Raw genomic sequence first — 15,423 nt, 5'->3', positions numbered from 1 at the left:
AGTTCTCTGCTACAGTAATCATTTTAATAAAATGCAATTATCTGCATAATTAATTTCTTTGACTGTTCTGCTGTGTCCTTCTTTTGCAGAGGCCAGAATGTCAAAGATCAAGTAGACTGGGGAAAATAAAAAATTCATATTGTGAAAGGATATAAAAAAATACTTGGAATTTCAATGCATTGGCTTCTATTTATCTCAAATGTCAAGGGCAGTGTAAAATGTATTTTTAAAATGTGTTTTTGTATGGTTTGAGCCCATTCTTGGCGTAGTTGCGAATCTAGAGGGGCCATTGTTCTTTGAGAGAGTTTGAGGGGGTTTCTTTGTACAAAGTGACAAAAAGAAGACTTGGAGTACTGGGCTGCCATTGTTCCTGTGCGGCGCTGTAAAATTTGATTTGAAATTAGGACCTCAGGGCAAGCTCTTCAATAGCCAGTTTTTATTTTCTGCCAGCATTTTAATCACTCTTGGGCTTAAAGTGGATGACCAACATAATGCCTCTATGTTTAATAGAACAGTTCATATCTTGAAGGCCAGTTAACTGAATTCAGGGATCTGTCATCTGCCCAACATTAGTCTTTTCTGTTTCCTGTCTATTTATGAAGATAGCTCTCCATTCCAGCCAGCGCTCAAAGAGCAGCAGCTCTTTCTTTTTCTTTCTTTCTTTCTTTCTATCTTTCTTTCTTTTTTTATTTCTTTCTGGTTTTCTATCTTCCCCCCGCCTCTGAATTTCTTCAATGTACCAACATCTCTGTCAGTAATCTCTTAAAGGAGGCAGGCAGCGATGCTGCTGTGCAGACATGCAGATGCGAGCGCTGGCTGGAGCATCAGATTGTATTAATGCAACTGCTGAATTTCACCAGATGGGGCGAGGAGGAAGGGACAGATGGAAGAATCAGATTTCGCGGTGAAACGGGATGACGGGAAGGGAAAAGGGATATGCTGGCCTAAGCCTCATGCACCTCATTGGGGCTCACAGGGCAGAGATGTGTGAGCAGGGAAATAAGGGAATAAATGCTGGAGGTTTTAAAGAGGTGGTGCCAGAGTCATGTGTTGTGCTTGGGAGATGTGCAGAACAACAGTGCAACAGCAGCGTGTTTTAGTCAAATTGCCAGCGGTTTAGTGTGTTTGTATTATTTGAACATGTGGGATGCGTTCATACTGGTTGCAGGTGGTCCATGGCACTGTGTGCTGGGAGGCTGCAGGCTCACAGCCTGGCTGTCGGCTGCACAGCTCGTGGTGCAGCTCTGGATGTTTGAGAGTCTGTAGGAGCCAGTGAACGCTGATGTGCTCGTGCAAGAGAGGACAAAGTCGGAGATGGACTTCGGGTTTAAAGGCAGAGTAAATTGAAGATAGCAAATGAGGTTTACTGGTTAGAATGTAGCTGCTCTGGGAGTCGCCGTGCCTCCAGTGCCGCTCGACCTGAGGTCCTTGTGCCCAGCTGGCGTCCTGCCTCACACGTGCATCTGAGCACGCTGCAGCAGTGGGTCCTGCAAAGGGAGGGCTGGCCTGGTCTGGGGCATCAGGCGGGAGTTTGCTGCGGGGTCAAGATGATTATAAGCAAAGGTGACTTTCCAGAAGGTAGCAGTACAGTCCAAATCACACTTTTCTGAAAAAAAACACAAGGATTGCAATGGATGTTCATTCAAGATTTGGGTTGTGTGCACTGAGCTTTCTGCCTGCCAGCCGGTATCCCTGCCCTCTGTTGAGATTGCTGTCATGAGTGCTAATTATGACGGTGGCGGTAGGCATGATTAGGGTGGGGACTTAAACCACTAGCCTATTTCACATAGACTACTAACTAGTCATTAAGTGGTAATGACTTTTGATTCAGTTTGAACTGGTCAAAGGTGACACCAGTAGCTTAAAGTAGAAGGGAAAATGTATCATACCCCATTACTAATTACGATCTGTTACACATTAAAGTAAATTCCTAGCAAGCTTAAATTTGGTTTTAGTTTGCTCAAAATGAAACAACTTCACACACAGATTATGGTCTTCAGGAATCACTTCAGTCATGATCATCTGATCCCTTCGTTGTCTTTATTTGTATGTGATCAACAGGATCTAGGTTGTGTTCAACACTTGTGCAGATGCCGAAGAAAAGTGGCTCACCAGAGCTGGAGAACTGTAAGAGGTTAACATATTCAACATCATCAAGCACAGCTTTTCATTCACTTTCAAATGGAGCTGTGTGGGTGGCTGCACAATGTGGGAAACTCTTTTCATTGAAGAATCTGAATATTTTGTAAGGAAGTGAATAGTTGCAAATAATCTTTTCTGTAACACTGAAATAAAGAACAAATGAGCTATTCTGAGAAAATACTGAAGCATTATTGTCTTCAGTCATTTAACAGAGCTATACAGAAAAAAATATTCCAAACTTGACAGATTCATATCCTAATCTTTTGCTCCTTCATCAGGAGACTGTGTAGTTTGTGTAGCTGCTACCAGTTAAAGCAGAATGAGTTAAAGGAATAAGTTTGCCTCAGCATTGCATGGAAGTAAACATCTTGGGAAATACAACTCAATTCCTTAAATTATAAGTGTCAGGTAGAGCTACAGTGGTCAACCTATGGCCTATGGACTGGACACGTCCTTCAAAACAGCAGCCCACACGTGCCAGCCCTTGGCCCACTGCGGCGGAGCGGCTGCTAGCCACCCGCTTGTCCATGGCCCCGCAGCTCTTCCTCACCATGAGTCTGAGGTGACATCACAGGTTTAGAGCAAAACATTGTGTCCCTGTTGTTCGAAGATACAATTTTATCCTGGGAGAGAAAAAAAAAAGTAAAAGATGCCATATTAGAATGAAACAAGAAATTTATTCTGTTTTGGTAGTCTCTCGTCATCCTGCTATCACCTGCTGGAGATGCGGTGGAGATCTTTATGAAAAATAAAACTAAAAAAAATCCAATGTAATGGCTACAGGAGGAGTTCCCGTGCCACTTCCTCTCTTAAAAGTAATTTTACTTTCAAGTTTCGGCCACAAGACGTAGTAAGACCCTTCTGCAGAGAGGGCGAGCAGCACACCTGGCCCTGCAGCTCTCTGAAACGCGGCTGCTGGGGACGGAGCCTCCCAATCGCATTCCCCATTCCCTCTGGAAGAGCGACAGGAATGATGTGATGTCAGAATGAAATCTGATTTCATTATTTTATTGAGGCAAAGGAGTTTTTCCCTGCCTTACCGATTAACCGTGTTACTGTCTGTGGGGTTTAAAGGATGGGGCCAGGCTGCAGGACTCCCCGAGTCATCACCCACAGCCCTGGTTTCTTGTATTTCCATCCGTGATACTTGGCAGCGATGCTGCAGGGACATTGGGATATCCACCAGGAAGGTGGTACTTTCCCTGCAGTCTGCAAAGGTGAAACGCTGCAGAAATTCAGGGCAGCCGCCGCAGCCCCGTGTGCATCTGTATTCCCCTGTAGGTAGAACTTAGAGTAAGTACGGAGCATCTCCAAGGCAAGCCTGAGTAGGTCAGCATTAGCCTTAACTAAACATGATTAACTTTATCCATCTCCTGGTGTATTTCTTTCCAATCCACTCCAGCACTTGATTTAATTTTCCTTGTATGTAAACTCAAAGGTTTAGCTTCATTAGAATGATTGCAGGGATTCACTGCATATGGCCTGCTGCCTTCTTGATCCCTCCAGGGTTTTCCTACCAAACCCTTCGGACTGGGGGGTGGGGGAGCAGAATTTAAGAAGTTGATGACAGCAGGGCATGAAAGAGCTGTCATGAAAAAGTTGCTTGGAGAGGAAATCTGGTAGGTGTCCTGCTTGGAAAAATGAGCAGCAGGTGAGGTCAGGTAGGGGAGGAGAGAAGCTGGCCCTGGGACTCTGGCCCCGATGCTGGGGCTGCTCCCGGGTCAGCACAGGGTCCACTGGGATCCAGGCTAGGTGAGGCTTCTGCCTGTTTCCCTGAGCATCATGTATTTTAGGTGATCAGTAGATTTTAATTAGAAAAAAAATAGTTAAAATTAATTGTAAAATTATTTTGGAGAGATTTTGTGAAAAAAAGAAGTAATATATGCAGTTGTTCTAAATTACCTGCTTTGCATGTCTGCAGGAGCATGTCCTGTGCTACCTGAGCCTTTGTTTGGTTTTGACTTTTACAACAAGTTCAAAAACCAGCTGCAATTTTTTTCAAGTTTTAGGAGATTAATATTGTATAGGCCATTTTAGCCACCATTTTAAACTCATTTTCTTATCAAAAAAAGGACTTCTGGCTTTTTCCACAATATTAGATCTATCATATCAGAGTACTTTATTGAATATTTTATTGACCGTCTGCTTGCCCTGTGCTAACCTGCCTGACATCCCAAGTTTCTCTCTGTCTCTGGAGATGCGATGTCAGCTCTTGTTAAGCAGCTGAGCGTGAATTTTCCCTTCATATTTCCTGTGAAGAAACTCCCTCCCAGCAGGCAGACACCGGGCGCTGGTGCATCACTGGGACGTCCAGAGCTGGAGCCAGACGCAGGCGGGGCTGAGGTGGTCTCGGTGAGGGGGTGCTGTACAGCACGGGGGGGTTCCCGCAGGGGCTGGCATCAGCATTTTGTATAACTGTGCTTTACACAAATGTAAAGGTATTGAAGAGGAAAATTTCTTCCCCTGGCAAGTTAATTACTTCTCATAGAGAGAAAGCTCGAAGCAAAAGTGAAGAGGAAAGTACATCATCTGCTCAAATTAAGCAATCTATCCAGGAATGCGGATTTGATTTACCAAGCAGTTGCAGTTACAAGTGCATTTTAATTGTTTCAGTTCCTTTTCCAAAATTCAGTATCTGTTATTAATATTTCATTTTACTCTCTGTATGACTACTTTTTGTAAAATTTGAATTCTGTATTTTCTTCCTTTCTAGTAAAACAGCAGATTGTTTTGTGTCACCCTATGGTTTTATGGCCATATAAACAACTTGGCTTGCAGAGTCTGCTCTTGGTGGCTGTTGGTTTTGAGAGCTCTGCACTGAGCCTGACTCCCTCTCAGTGATATGCCCGTGGTTTTTGCTGTGCTATGTGACATTTACTAAATAATTGTAATGTGAAGTAGGTATAAATCTTCCATAATTCTGTAGTTGGCATGGTTAACGTAGTGGAGAATTTCGTGCCCTCCTTCATATGTAGTGACTGGCAGGCTAATTACGGTGTTGCTTAGCAAGTGTTCAGGGGAAGAAAAAAGGGAATTTTATTCAAACCCATAAAATATTTTGGGCTACCTTTCACAGTGTGTTACTTCAAAATACTGCAGATTTGAACAGACTCTCAAAATAATTAGAAAATGTATTTTCCTTCAAGAAACACAGGTTTGCACCGGAGCCTACCATAGGACAGCTTTTGAATAGTAACTTTACCTGAGCTCTGTTATTGTGAAAGAACCCTCCGAAAGAAAGCAAATTTGAGAGAACAGATCATTGCTTTGTGGTTTAGGTGTGTTTCCATTGTTGTGGAGTTGAAGAGACGAACAGAGTTGGTTCAGATTATATCGCTGTGACTCCACTGTATGACAGGCCTACATTCACAGCAATGTGTCTCTAACTCAAAATGCACTAAGAAGGGGAGAAATTTCATTTTCTTATTGTGGTTATGGAGGACTGTGGGGAAGTGGGTCTACAGGGTGCAGTCCTTGGGACATGTACTAGTTAGCTTTGGGTTTTTAATGCCTGCCTTTTTTTTCTTTTTTTTTTTTTTTTTTTCCAAACTTGGTGTCAGATGTTGTAGGTTAATTTATTTTCCTATTAGTTTTTGCTAATGATACTAAAACCCTTTTTTAAAAGCTTGCCTAATTAATGATCTTTTTGCTCACAAACAAAAACTATATTGTCTTTGAGAAGTGCCTGAGTATTTTAAAACAACGGGCTGTTGGTAGGTTTTATTGTCTCATGAATTTAGGGTCAACACACCTATTATTTGCCAGAGTTAATTTGTGCTGGGTTATTGACTGTCTGGGTTGTTAGGGATATCTGACTCTTGTAAAAGTTACACTCATCTCAAATTGTTGTAGTTTTATTCTTTGTGCTCTAGTTGCATGGTGCCACAATATTTAGCTCATGAAAGAAGGGAAACAGTTGCACAAAGGCAGGTATTTAACTTCAGGCTCGTGAGAGCCGGGGAAGTAAGGCTGTCATTACTCTTTACGTTCCTTCTTTCTGACACTGAATGGTTTTAATTTTCCTTTGGATAAGGAGAGGGAACAGACAGCTTTCTAAAATCTGAAGATGTGTGAAAATGTACAAGATACTTTGGATTTTCAAAAGTGTCTAATTGGGCTTTTCAGATGGCTGCGAACCAAGTTCAGCACTCGCCTACCAAGGTGAAGTCAGGCCAGTTGCAACGAGCTCAGCAGCAGTGAAATAATGCGGCTAACACCAACTCCCCGTAGAAAAATTGAAGAGCATAGTTTCATATATAACTCTTGGTATGTCAAGGTGAAAATATACCCCTCGGACTCTCCAAACTGGAAGCACAGCAGAAATTAAAACTAGCAGTTGCGTTTAAAAATTTCATAAGAAGCCATCCCTTCTGTGTTTACAATTCAGAAATAAATTGCAGACCTGTAGAATCATTACTTCTTCTGTTTTTCCAATTGTTCGCTTCCATCACAAACCTGAGCCATATGTCCTTGGGGGGTAAAATGCTGGCTGAACTAAAATATAGTCCTTCCCTGTGAACCAGCCTTCAAACGTGTGATGGCAAGCCACAAGGCTCTTGCTGTGTCATGCCATCCAAACTTCAGTCAATGAGCAGAATCCAAATTTGCACCAGTAGGTCACGACCGGTAATGCGGGGATTGGAAAATACCCAGTTATTCTGCAGGGTGTACTGGGACATTGTGTGTTCCTGCATAGGAGGTTCAGGAGAGTGGTGAGCTTGGTCATGCTTCCTGGTATTTTCCTGGTCAGATACTTTTATATGCCCCAAGATATTATTACTGCTTTGGGTGAAAGTAATGTATTTCTAGAAATAACCTTTGCCTCGTTCTAGGCTGATAGAAACAATTAAAGATTAGTCCTGAGCATGCTGGATCTTCTGCAGATCCAGGGTACGCTTGACAGAAGTTTGTTCTGTAAGACAGTTAGTACAGTCACTTCGGATTAAGAATAGACAACTATTCTGACCTCTAAACCCAGGACTGTTGAGCAGATGACAGTCTAATTCTTTGCTTCATTTCGAGTGAGCTCTGTCTTTTGGCTCTCTGCAGTGGATATTTATTGTATAAAAAGGGGGAAGCATCTGATACTGGTTTAAGATGATGAGCCTGGGACTTTCACTGACTGCTGTAGCGATTCTGAGGACAGTAAGAAACAAAAGCAGCTAACGATTATCTTCCATTTAGCCAAGATGCACACAAACGCTGTCATGGCTGCTTTATAAATAACTACCCCAGTCCTCCCCCAATTATTTTTACTAGTCTTTAGTGGGTGTATAGCTTTTAATACTGGAAAACCAAAAGCTGGCTCGGTTTGTTTTCTCATGAAATTGTAGTCAGGGCAGTAAATTCATAGCTAAGTGCTTACTCATTGGCTACTGTATTATAAATAACTCTTCACCTTGGCCCTGTTTCTCCAGCCATTATTCACCGTGAGTAGCACTTACTCATGAGCAGGGAGTAGCAGAGAAGTAAATGATTCTGCTATCATTACTCACAGTTTTAGTACCCTGGCATGTCAGGAGGTCTGTTTGCAAATGAGGCACCGCTCTACTGGAGGAGAAGTAGCAAAGTTTTCTTGCCTGGTAGGACTATATGGGCAAAAACTACCCCAAGGAATGGCTGCTGAGTCGGTGCTTTCGAAAATCAAAGCAGAGACGAGTGGGGAGGAACTACAGGTATAGATACGGGACGTTTGGAAGTGTATGTGCCTGAAAGTGTTGCTGTGGTTTGTCCTTGGGCTCTGTCAGAAGCGCAAAGCCGAGGAGCAGATTACGAGCACTGATGGGAGAGCCATCGCCTCGTTCCTCCTGCTTTCTCCTTGCCATTACGCTGCTTTGCTTTCAAAGTGTAAATTAACTTAAAGGTTCAAAGCTTTCGGGAAAGATTCCAGACCAAAGGTCATCTTTTCTGGGTGGTTTATTGGCTGTCCTGTGTTTGCCCACATCTCTAGTGTTTACCAGCTGAGGGAGTTTATGAAATTTTGATGTAGGAATTAGGTTGTTGCTCATCTTGTACCTTCTTGCTCGTATTATTGACAGTACCACTGAACTGCTCGAGGCAGATAGTATCTCGGTGATCACTGTGCTATTTCAGCTCTCCACTGCTGACAACATCAGAAGTGTTTTAACAGGGTTTTAATGGGCAGCCTCTGTAGCTCCTTGGAGGGTTGCAAATAGCTGCTGTGAAAAACCTTTTCTGCCGCTCTGAGCTGACATGCCCTCCTTTTCTCATCCAGCTGCTGCTTGTTTATGTGGCTGCAGCACTGTTGACAAGTTCTTCTTATTTGGGCCTGGGCGCTGTGGAGACCACGCAAATTAAGCAAGTTGCTGCATCTTTCGGGTGAGCTGTGAAGAATAACAACACGGTTGCAAAACCGCTGGGAAGAGTGGCAGGATGAGATGGTAACCCAAACTGTGTTCAGCAATCCCCTCTTCGCCTCTCTTAGCGCTTTCAAAGGGTAATCGTACAAGTTAAGCTAAAGTACTATACAGAGCTAGCTTCTCTGTTTTGTTGCTCACAGCACATTACCAGTGATGCCCCAGAGCAAGTTAATGATTTTGAAGAAAACAACCTTTATTTTTTAGCAGAAAACACAAAAAAAGGATAAATAAATCACTACTCCTCAAGACAAAGCATTAATTTGATAGCAGCAGTTTCTAGCTGACTGGTTGCCTTGCTCTGCTTGTTACCAGAAATGAGGCTCTGAGCACAGCTTTCTTTGCGCTGTGTAAAAGCTTTCTCGTCCCCGTTTTGCTTAATATAACTATAATGTGCCCTTTATCACACTTCAACTTGAGCAATCCCGGTTTAGAAATAGTGCATAATACCCATGGGAAAAAGCGCTAGTAACGTACTTTATAAAAAACATACAGGCGGAGCTCAAAAGATCCACTGACATGTAAATTTAATTAAAAAATTATAGGTTTTCAATGAGGGCTTGTGTCTTCAATTTACCAGTTTCCATGACTTCTTCAGAAAAAGTGTTTCTTTTTGCATTCTTGGTGGAAAACACGCTGAAGGGTATTACAGTCCCCCAGAAAAGTGACTTTTTTTTCCCCCCTGTGTCACAGGGAAAAAAAAATTACCCAAAATTTGTACACTTGAAAAAGAAGTAAGAAAAATACCCACTTTCCTGTTTTGTTTTATTTCTGTCCTTTTGGATGAAAAGTTAAACTTTCCTGTAGCCAGCCTTGCATGGAAAAGCATGTCCTAACTGTGTGACTAAGCCTCCTTTTCATTGCATGTGCAAATTTCACATATTTCAGATCTTTCCATGAGGTGTGTGAGATTGGATGAAGGAGCTGAAGTGGCGAGTGGGCAAGCAGGAGGGCGGCCAATGGCCAGAGGAAGGAGCAGGCTATAAATAGGGCTCATTATATAAAGTATCGCTGTTCAAAGAGGATTCTGGCTTCAATAAGAGAATCTCAAAGTTTGCTTGAAAATCTTAAGAATTGCTCCATCTGCTGCATGTTTCAAGGAAGAAATCCCCAGCAAGGCAAGGCCACTGTGCTTGGTGTGAGGAGCAGCCTCGGGCGGCCGTTTGCTCGCACTGATGTGCTCAGTGCGGAGATTCTCCTCTGAAATCCTAAGTGAAAAGTAAAACGTGAATCTCTTGGCTACTAAAACTTAAAAAGGGAAACCTAAAGATCTTTGAAGCATGCCAGGATTAGATGCTCTTCTGAACTCGGTTCTTCTATCTACTCTTCTTCCAGCAAACCCCATCAGAAGCTAAACTCCTTAAATATCAGTATATTTTAAAAGCTACTTTGCTTAGTACCCGTTATTTCAGTTTTTAGTGCAGTAAAGGCAGTGGCTTTTGTGATGCTTCATTAAGTCCAAAGCAGCTGTGCAAAGGAGCAGATCCATAGGTTAAGGGAGAGAAACCCCCCCCTTGTTCTGGAATTCCAGCCCCTCTGTAAGCGGAGGAGCTGTTTCACACTTCTTTCTGCCTTCAAGCTGGTGGGTCCTGCTGTGAGTTGCAGCACTGAAAACCACTGTGTTTTTTGTTTCTCTAACTTAATTAATAAAAATAATTCATCAGTAGCTCTGATGCCTTTCAGAGTGGTTTTTCCCTGAGTCAGCTTACTGGGGAAGAGGTTCATTATAAATTATAATTAGAAGAAGGAAAAAAATAGGCAGAGTAAAGCCTCTGATGTGGTGGACTTCTCGTGACGTTACCGTCTCAGCCTAGTTAATATGAAGAAGCTTGTAGCCAAAATGCTGTAATCTAGTTTATATGTATTGTTCAATGTATGAAATGAAAAGGAGTGTTTAAAGTGTTTTATGAGCAAGACCAGAACTTTCTTGGGGATTATCAGGTTTAAATTCCAGAAGTTATTATCAAAACAAGTTTCTGAGATGTGCTCACCTCATATTTGGAATTACAGAATTAGCAATATTTGTCTGAGAGCACGCCTCAAGTGAGAGAGCTCTAGAATCAGCTATATATATGTTTGCGTGACGTTTTCTACGCTCTGTACGTTATATATCTATATAGCTTATACCACTGCTGGGTTAGATGCATAAATACCAGCTTGTTAGTGACCTGTGAAAGTCTTCCAGAGGCTTGGTGTACCTGCGGTGTCACCAGCTCCGGAGCCACTAACAAGAGTGTCCTTATCCCTCTGCATGCCTCCCTGCCTGCCGTCCTGCCAGGGCCAGTGACTTGTCAGGCAGCCGTGGTGCGCGGCGAGGTGATGCTGATGCTGAGTGGTGTTCCTTTCTGTTGGGTTTCATCTTGAGTAAGGGAGGAAAAGGGAGCGAGTGCCGGTGTACGTTTGTTATTATGCATATTGTTTGTCACCTTTGTTGGTTCAGTTGATGCTTTGAAGTTAGTCTTGCATTAGTGTCATGCCTGAGGCAAAATTGTTTACTGCTTCACTGTTCATGTTATTTCTCTTGCTTTTATGTTCACTTCTATTTCATAGTTTTGCTCTGCCAATTTGGATATAATTGTATGCAACTTTGCTTTTGGTTTTATGCTGTAACTTTTTCTTATGGGAGCCATCCTTTACCACGCTATAACAGTTGTGTGAATAAAAGGCATCGGACTAACCTTGTTATTACAGAGTTTCCTGTTACAAAAACTTAATATTTTTAATCTTGTTTCTTAACATGTTGTGAACAAGGTCAAAACCAATTGGAAATCTGGCCACATTCATTCAAAAGGGCGAATTGGATGTTGTTATGCATCTTCATCTGGGTGCATGTTGTGCTTTCAGTAGATACGTAACGATCTGCCCACCCAAGCAGGTTCGGGCTTTAGCAAGATCCATACAGAGATATTTAAAAGGTGACCGCATCACTGCAGCTCTCTGTTTCAACATCATGGAACAGAAAACAGTGTACAATTGCACGAGTTTCATCACTACTTGAATTCTTTCTGCCTCCTTTCCTTTATTTCCCTCTAGCTCATGAGGAGGGGGGTACCTCAGGCTCCCCCAAGCCCTCGGACCCAGCTTTGACCCCTGCAAGACCAGAAGGCGGTGGGGGAGGCAGGGCAGGGGGCCCCTGCCACTGTCCCAGGCTCAGCAGAAGATTTCAGTTGCTGTTTACTGTTGCTCTGTCAGGATGGGCAGGATGTGGCTGTAAAACAAATACATTTTTACCCTGCATGTCTAAGGATGGGCAAGGTACTGTATAGCCAGTAAAAGGCACTTCCTTGCCTCAGGGTTGAAGAGTTGCCCTAAACTAGACCCTCTGTGTAACTATAGGTTAATTCATCTAAAATAATTTTGAAAATTTCCTTTACATAGCATGTGCTTTTTCAGCACGTGAAGCAAATGTAAGTTGCAGGGCCTTAATTAAAAAAACAGTAAAAGAAAATCTCTGTCATGCTTCCCTGCGGGGCCTCGTGCATTTAGCTGAGATTCACGTGTGTCCTGGAGCATCTGCATCCACCATGCAGTCAGGGACTGTCCTGGCACAGCACTCATCACCCATAGCACAGGGTGCCCAGGCGAAGGCCATGCACTGACAGAAGAAAGCTGAGATGCTGGTTCGTGCTTTGTAACAGCCATTTGTATGTATAGGCTGATTCTGAAGGGTATTAGATATATAAAATATGTTTAAATGATGTATTTGACTCTTAAAGTCGCTCTGCTGTTAATGTGCTTTGAAGAGTTTTCATCACGATGTGCTTGGGTAGGAACAGACTTGTGGAAAAGCTTAGGGAAGTTGAGATTTGGGATGCGGGGTGGACTGGCGCTGCTTCTGCTGGGTGTTGCGGCAGGAGGCTGGGCTGGAGCGTGGCTGTGGGATGCCCCTGCCTGCCATGGCTGTGTCACTTCGCTTGTGGCTGCTTTGCCTCCAACTAGAGCACACCCTGGGGCAGTCAGGTATAGAATATAGGTGTTGGCGTACCTGATTTTGGATGCTTCTGGCTTGGAGAGGAGAGGCTGTGCCTGCTCATGGCTCCGGCTGTCTCTGAGCAGGCTCCTGGGGAAGCCTCTGCCACTGCCTCGTATCCTTCAGGGGCTGGAGGGAAGGCGACTCATCCTGCAAATATCTGTAGTCACATGCTGCAGAGCTTTTAGGCAAATTTTGTTTAAGCAACTGTCGGATGAAAAGTATCAAAGCTCAGTTTTGTTCCTGTAAATCTCAGAATATTCGTCATAGGTTAAGGAGGATGAAAGCAGTCATGTGTAGCAAAGCCACACTGCTGGGCTCTTGTGTTCAGGAATTTAGAGGGAAATGAGTATTGTCTCCCTTTCATTTACTTTCATTACTGTGTCTTCCTTTTATTTCCATGTGCTGAGGTCTGGCAGTCTCGGAACTGGCCGGATCATTTCTAAAATGCAGTATTGACCCTATGCCACTTATTACCAGTCTGCATCCTCAGCGACAGAATTGATTCGGTTGGTGCTGCTGCACTTATAATGTTACCTTTTATGTTCACGTTTGTTCCAACAGAGTGGCCACTAGCACAGACGACTTGAACTTGTATCACCCGCAAACTGACAACGCTGGAGCCACCAGTTTGTCATTATCCCTACTAGTGTATCTGATTTAATTTTGCGACAGTGGATTAATTCTTAACATTGCAGTGCTTTTTGCTCGTTAATGGTCAGTAAATGATTCTGGGGGGTGGGGGATTGGAATTCATCAGTTTTGTAGTCATTTTAATTCTTCTAGTTTTAAGTTGTTCTATAAATATGTCTTTATGGATGTAGTTTTACTAGCTTAAAAACATCTAATTGAAAACAGTTGCTTAAATCTCTTTGGATCAAGGAGGCAGTAATAAGCAAAGAGAGTATCTTATCCCTACAATCCAGAAACGCTTAGTGGCTGGTATACTCGGTGCATGAGTAATCAGCTTCTTGTTTCATCTAAAAACCTTAGCTCTTTTGGTGTGATTTAGTACTTCACCAGCGGCATGGTTTTTCTTGTCTGTAAGATTATCAACTAGTGAAACAAAATATAAACTGAAATGGCATAACATAAAAGAATGGTTTTAAAAATATTTAATTCATTTATGCTGTCTTGTTGTGTGTATAATGTGTTCTAGAACATCACTGGGCTTCTGGAAAAAAAACCATTAGATTTGTCTTCTTGCAAATTAATGTTTTGTTGCACATTATGTAATGTTATTCTTATGACTTAACGTTTGCATCAGGCAGGACTGATCTCTGCTATTTTGTAAGGTACCCGGCAGATGAACCCGTAGTGCGTAGATGAGATCAGCCTGTGCGTTTACCTATTGATGCTGCTTGTGATTCCCGAACCAATGAGCTCCGAGGGATAAAAACTCAGCTGTGCATACCTTTGTTTTCTGAAACAGCTAAATTCTGTGGGTCTGGGTTTGGTGAGGGGGTGGTTGCTGTGATTTGGGCTTGGTTCCGTGTCCTGCTTTTTGTGTAATGTCAGAAATGTGGGTCCTTTCTAGCTTACAAGATCTAATGACTGCAGATCCCATGCACGATAGTGAGATACTTTATTTGCAACACTCTAGGTTATGTTGGTAATACATGTGAACAAAAATTAGTGATGACCACTGTGGAGTTTGGCCTGGTTTTTAAAGGCTTATACCTGCATCCCTCTGGCCTGAAATGCGGTACGGTTTTCCAAAGCGATCCTCAAAAAGCACTCTACCAAACCTCAGAAGTCTATAAATGATATGTGGCTCATTTCCAAGCCAGGAAGCAAGGAAAAGAAAGCCAGTCTGTGCTGGTGGAGTGGGAATGCAAAACCACAAGTCTTACTTCCTACTTGCATGAAGAAAACCAGGTTAACTTACACGATCTTTGCTGATCGTTTCTTTGAACACCTGTGTTCATTCAAATGGCTGGGACTGCTCACAGGGTCAGTTACAACATCTCATTAAGAGTTACAATTAATGGAGATGGTAGTTTCATAAATGGCAAGTACACATTTAACTGCCCAAGGTTGCATGCATCTTATTCCTTGAACAGGCAAGCTGTGACATGAACTTGCACGGGAAAACTGCAACACTCGGAAAGTTTTGTCATTTTCCTTATTTATTCGTTTCATTTCTAAATTTCAAATAATTTCATACAGCTTTATTAATCTGAAGTATTAAAAACTTGTGGTAACATCGTGTCTTAGAGCACAGTTTGGGCTGGCTGCCTTCCCATAATATGAAGGAGCACACACTTGTGCAGCTACAGCATCCTATTCTTTGTTCAGGACTGAAAACACAGTGAGGGTTCAACCCCTGAAATTCTTTTTCCAAGTCTCTTTGAGAAGCAAATAGGACTTCACACAAGCCCATTGTTAAAAATCACTTGCTGTTTGGTGGTTTAAGAAATGCTTAAGTGTATTCTGTCCATCTAAAAGCCATCCGTTGCAAAAAATCGTCAGACGTCCTTTTTTCTTGTACATTTGTGTCATCTGTGAATCAGAAGCATTTTATGTACCAAGGGCAATGTGCTTTGCTTTTGGAATTCCTGAGTTTCACTAAAACCCTGGGGCATGGTTCAGGAGACCTGAGGTGACCTGTAAATGGGAGCTGCTGTGTCCCTTTGCTGCTTAGCAAGATCATTTTAAAGAGAAACTGAAATACAGTTCCAGATACAATATAATAACATTTTAATCCAAAGAGAAAAACAGTAGGGATTTTTATACTAGTTGACCTCTTGAAAGCACATTCAGATGTTAATTATTTCTCATAATGGAGATGGGCAGTTTCCTCATTTGTAAGTGATGAATCTGAGACAGGAGAGAAAAAAAAAAAAAAAAAGGTGGTTTTCCTGAACCCGAAGAGACTCCTTATGCAAGCAGGATGAAAGCTGAAGGGTTCCCATGCAGGCACAGGGCTAGGGG

General features: G+C 42.6%; 1 protein-coding gene across 11 annotated transcripts in view; it reads left to right on the top strand.

The window, feature by feature from the left end:
* Positions 1-15,423, top strand: part of BCAS3 (BCAS3 microtubule associated cell migration factor) — a 369,789-nt gene that overhangs the window by 243,098 nt on the left and 111,268 nt on the right. The window contains exon 24 of one of the 11 annotated variants that reach the window (XM_080382865.1): positions 13,054-15,423. This exon is cut by the window's right edge and continues 25,949 nt beyond it. The exons of 9 other annotated variants lie outside the window; for them this stretch is intronic. In XM_080382865.1, the coding sequence (XP_080238991.1) occupies positions 13,054-13,079 (26 nt within the window). In that variant the 3' untranslated portion in view covers positions 13,080-15,423. One more of the 11 variants, XM_080382863.1, reaches the window with a different exon arrangement.

Source organism: Falco punctatus (assembly GCF_963210335.1).
Source record: "Falco punctatus genome assembly, chromosome: 1".
Lineage (NCBI taxonomy): Eukaryota > Metazoa > Chordata > Aves > Falconiformes > Falconidae > Falco > Falco punctatus.
This window is presented reverse-complemented; position numbering and strand designations above follow the sequence as displayed.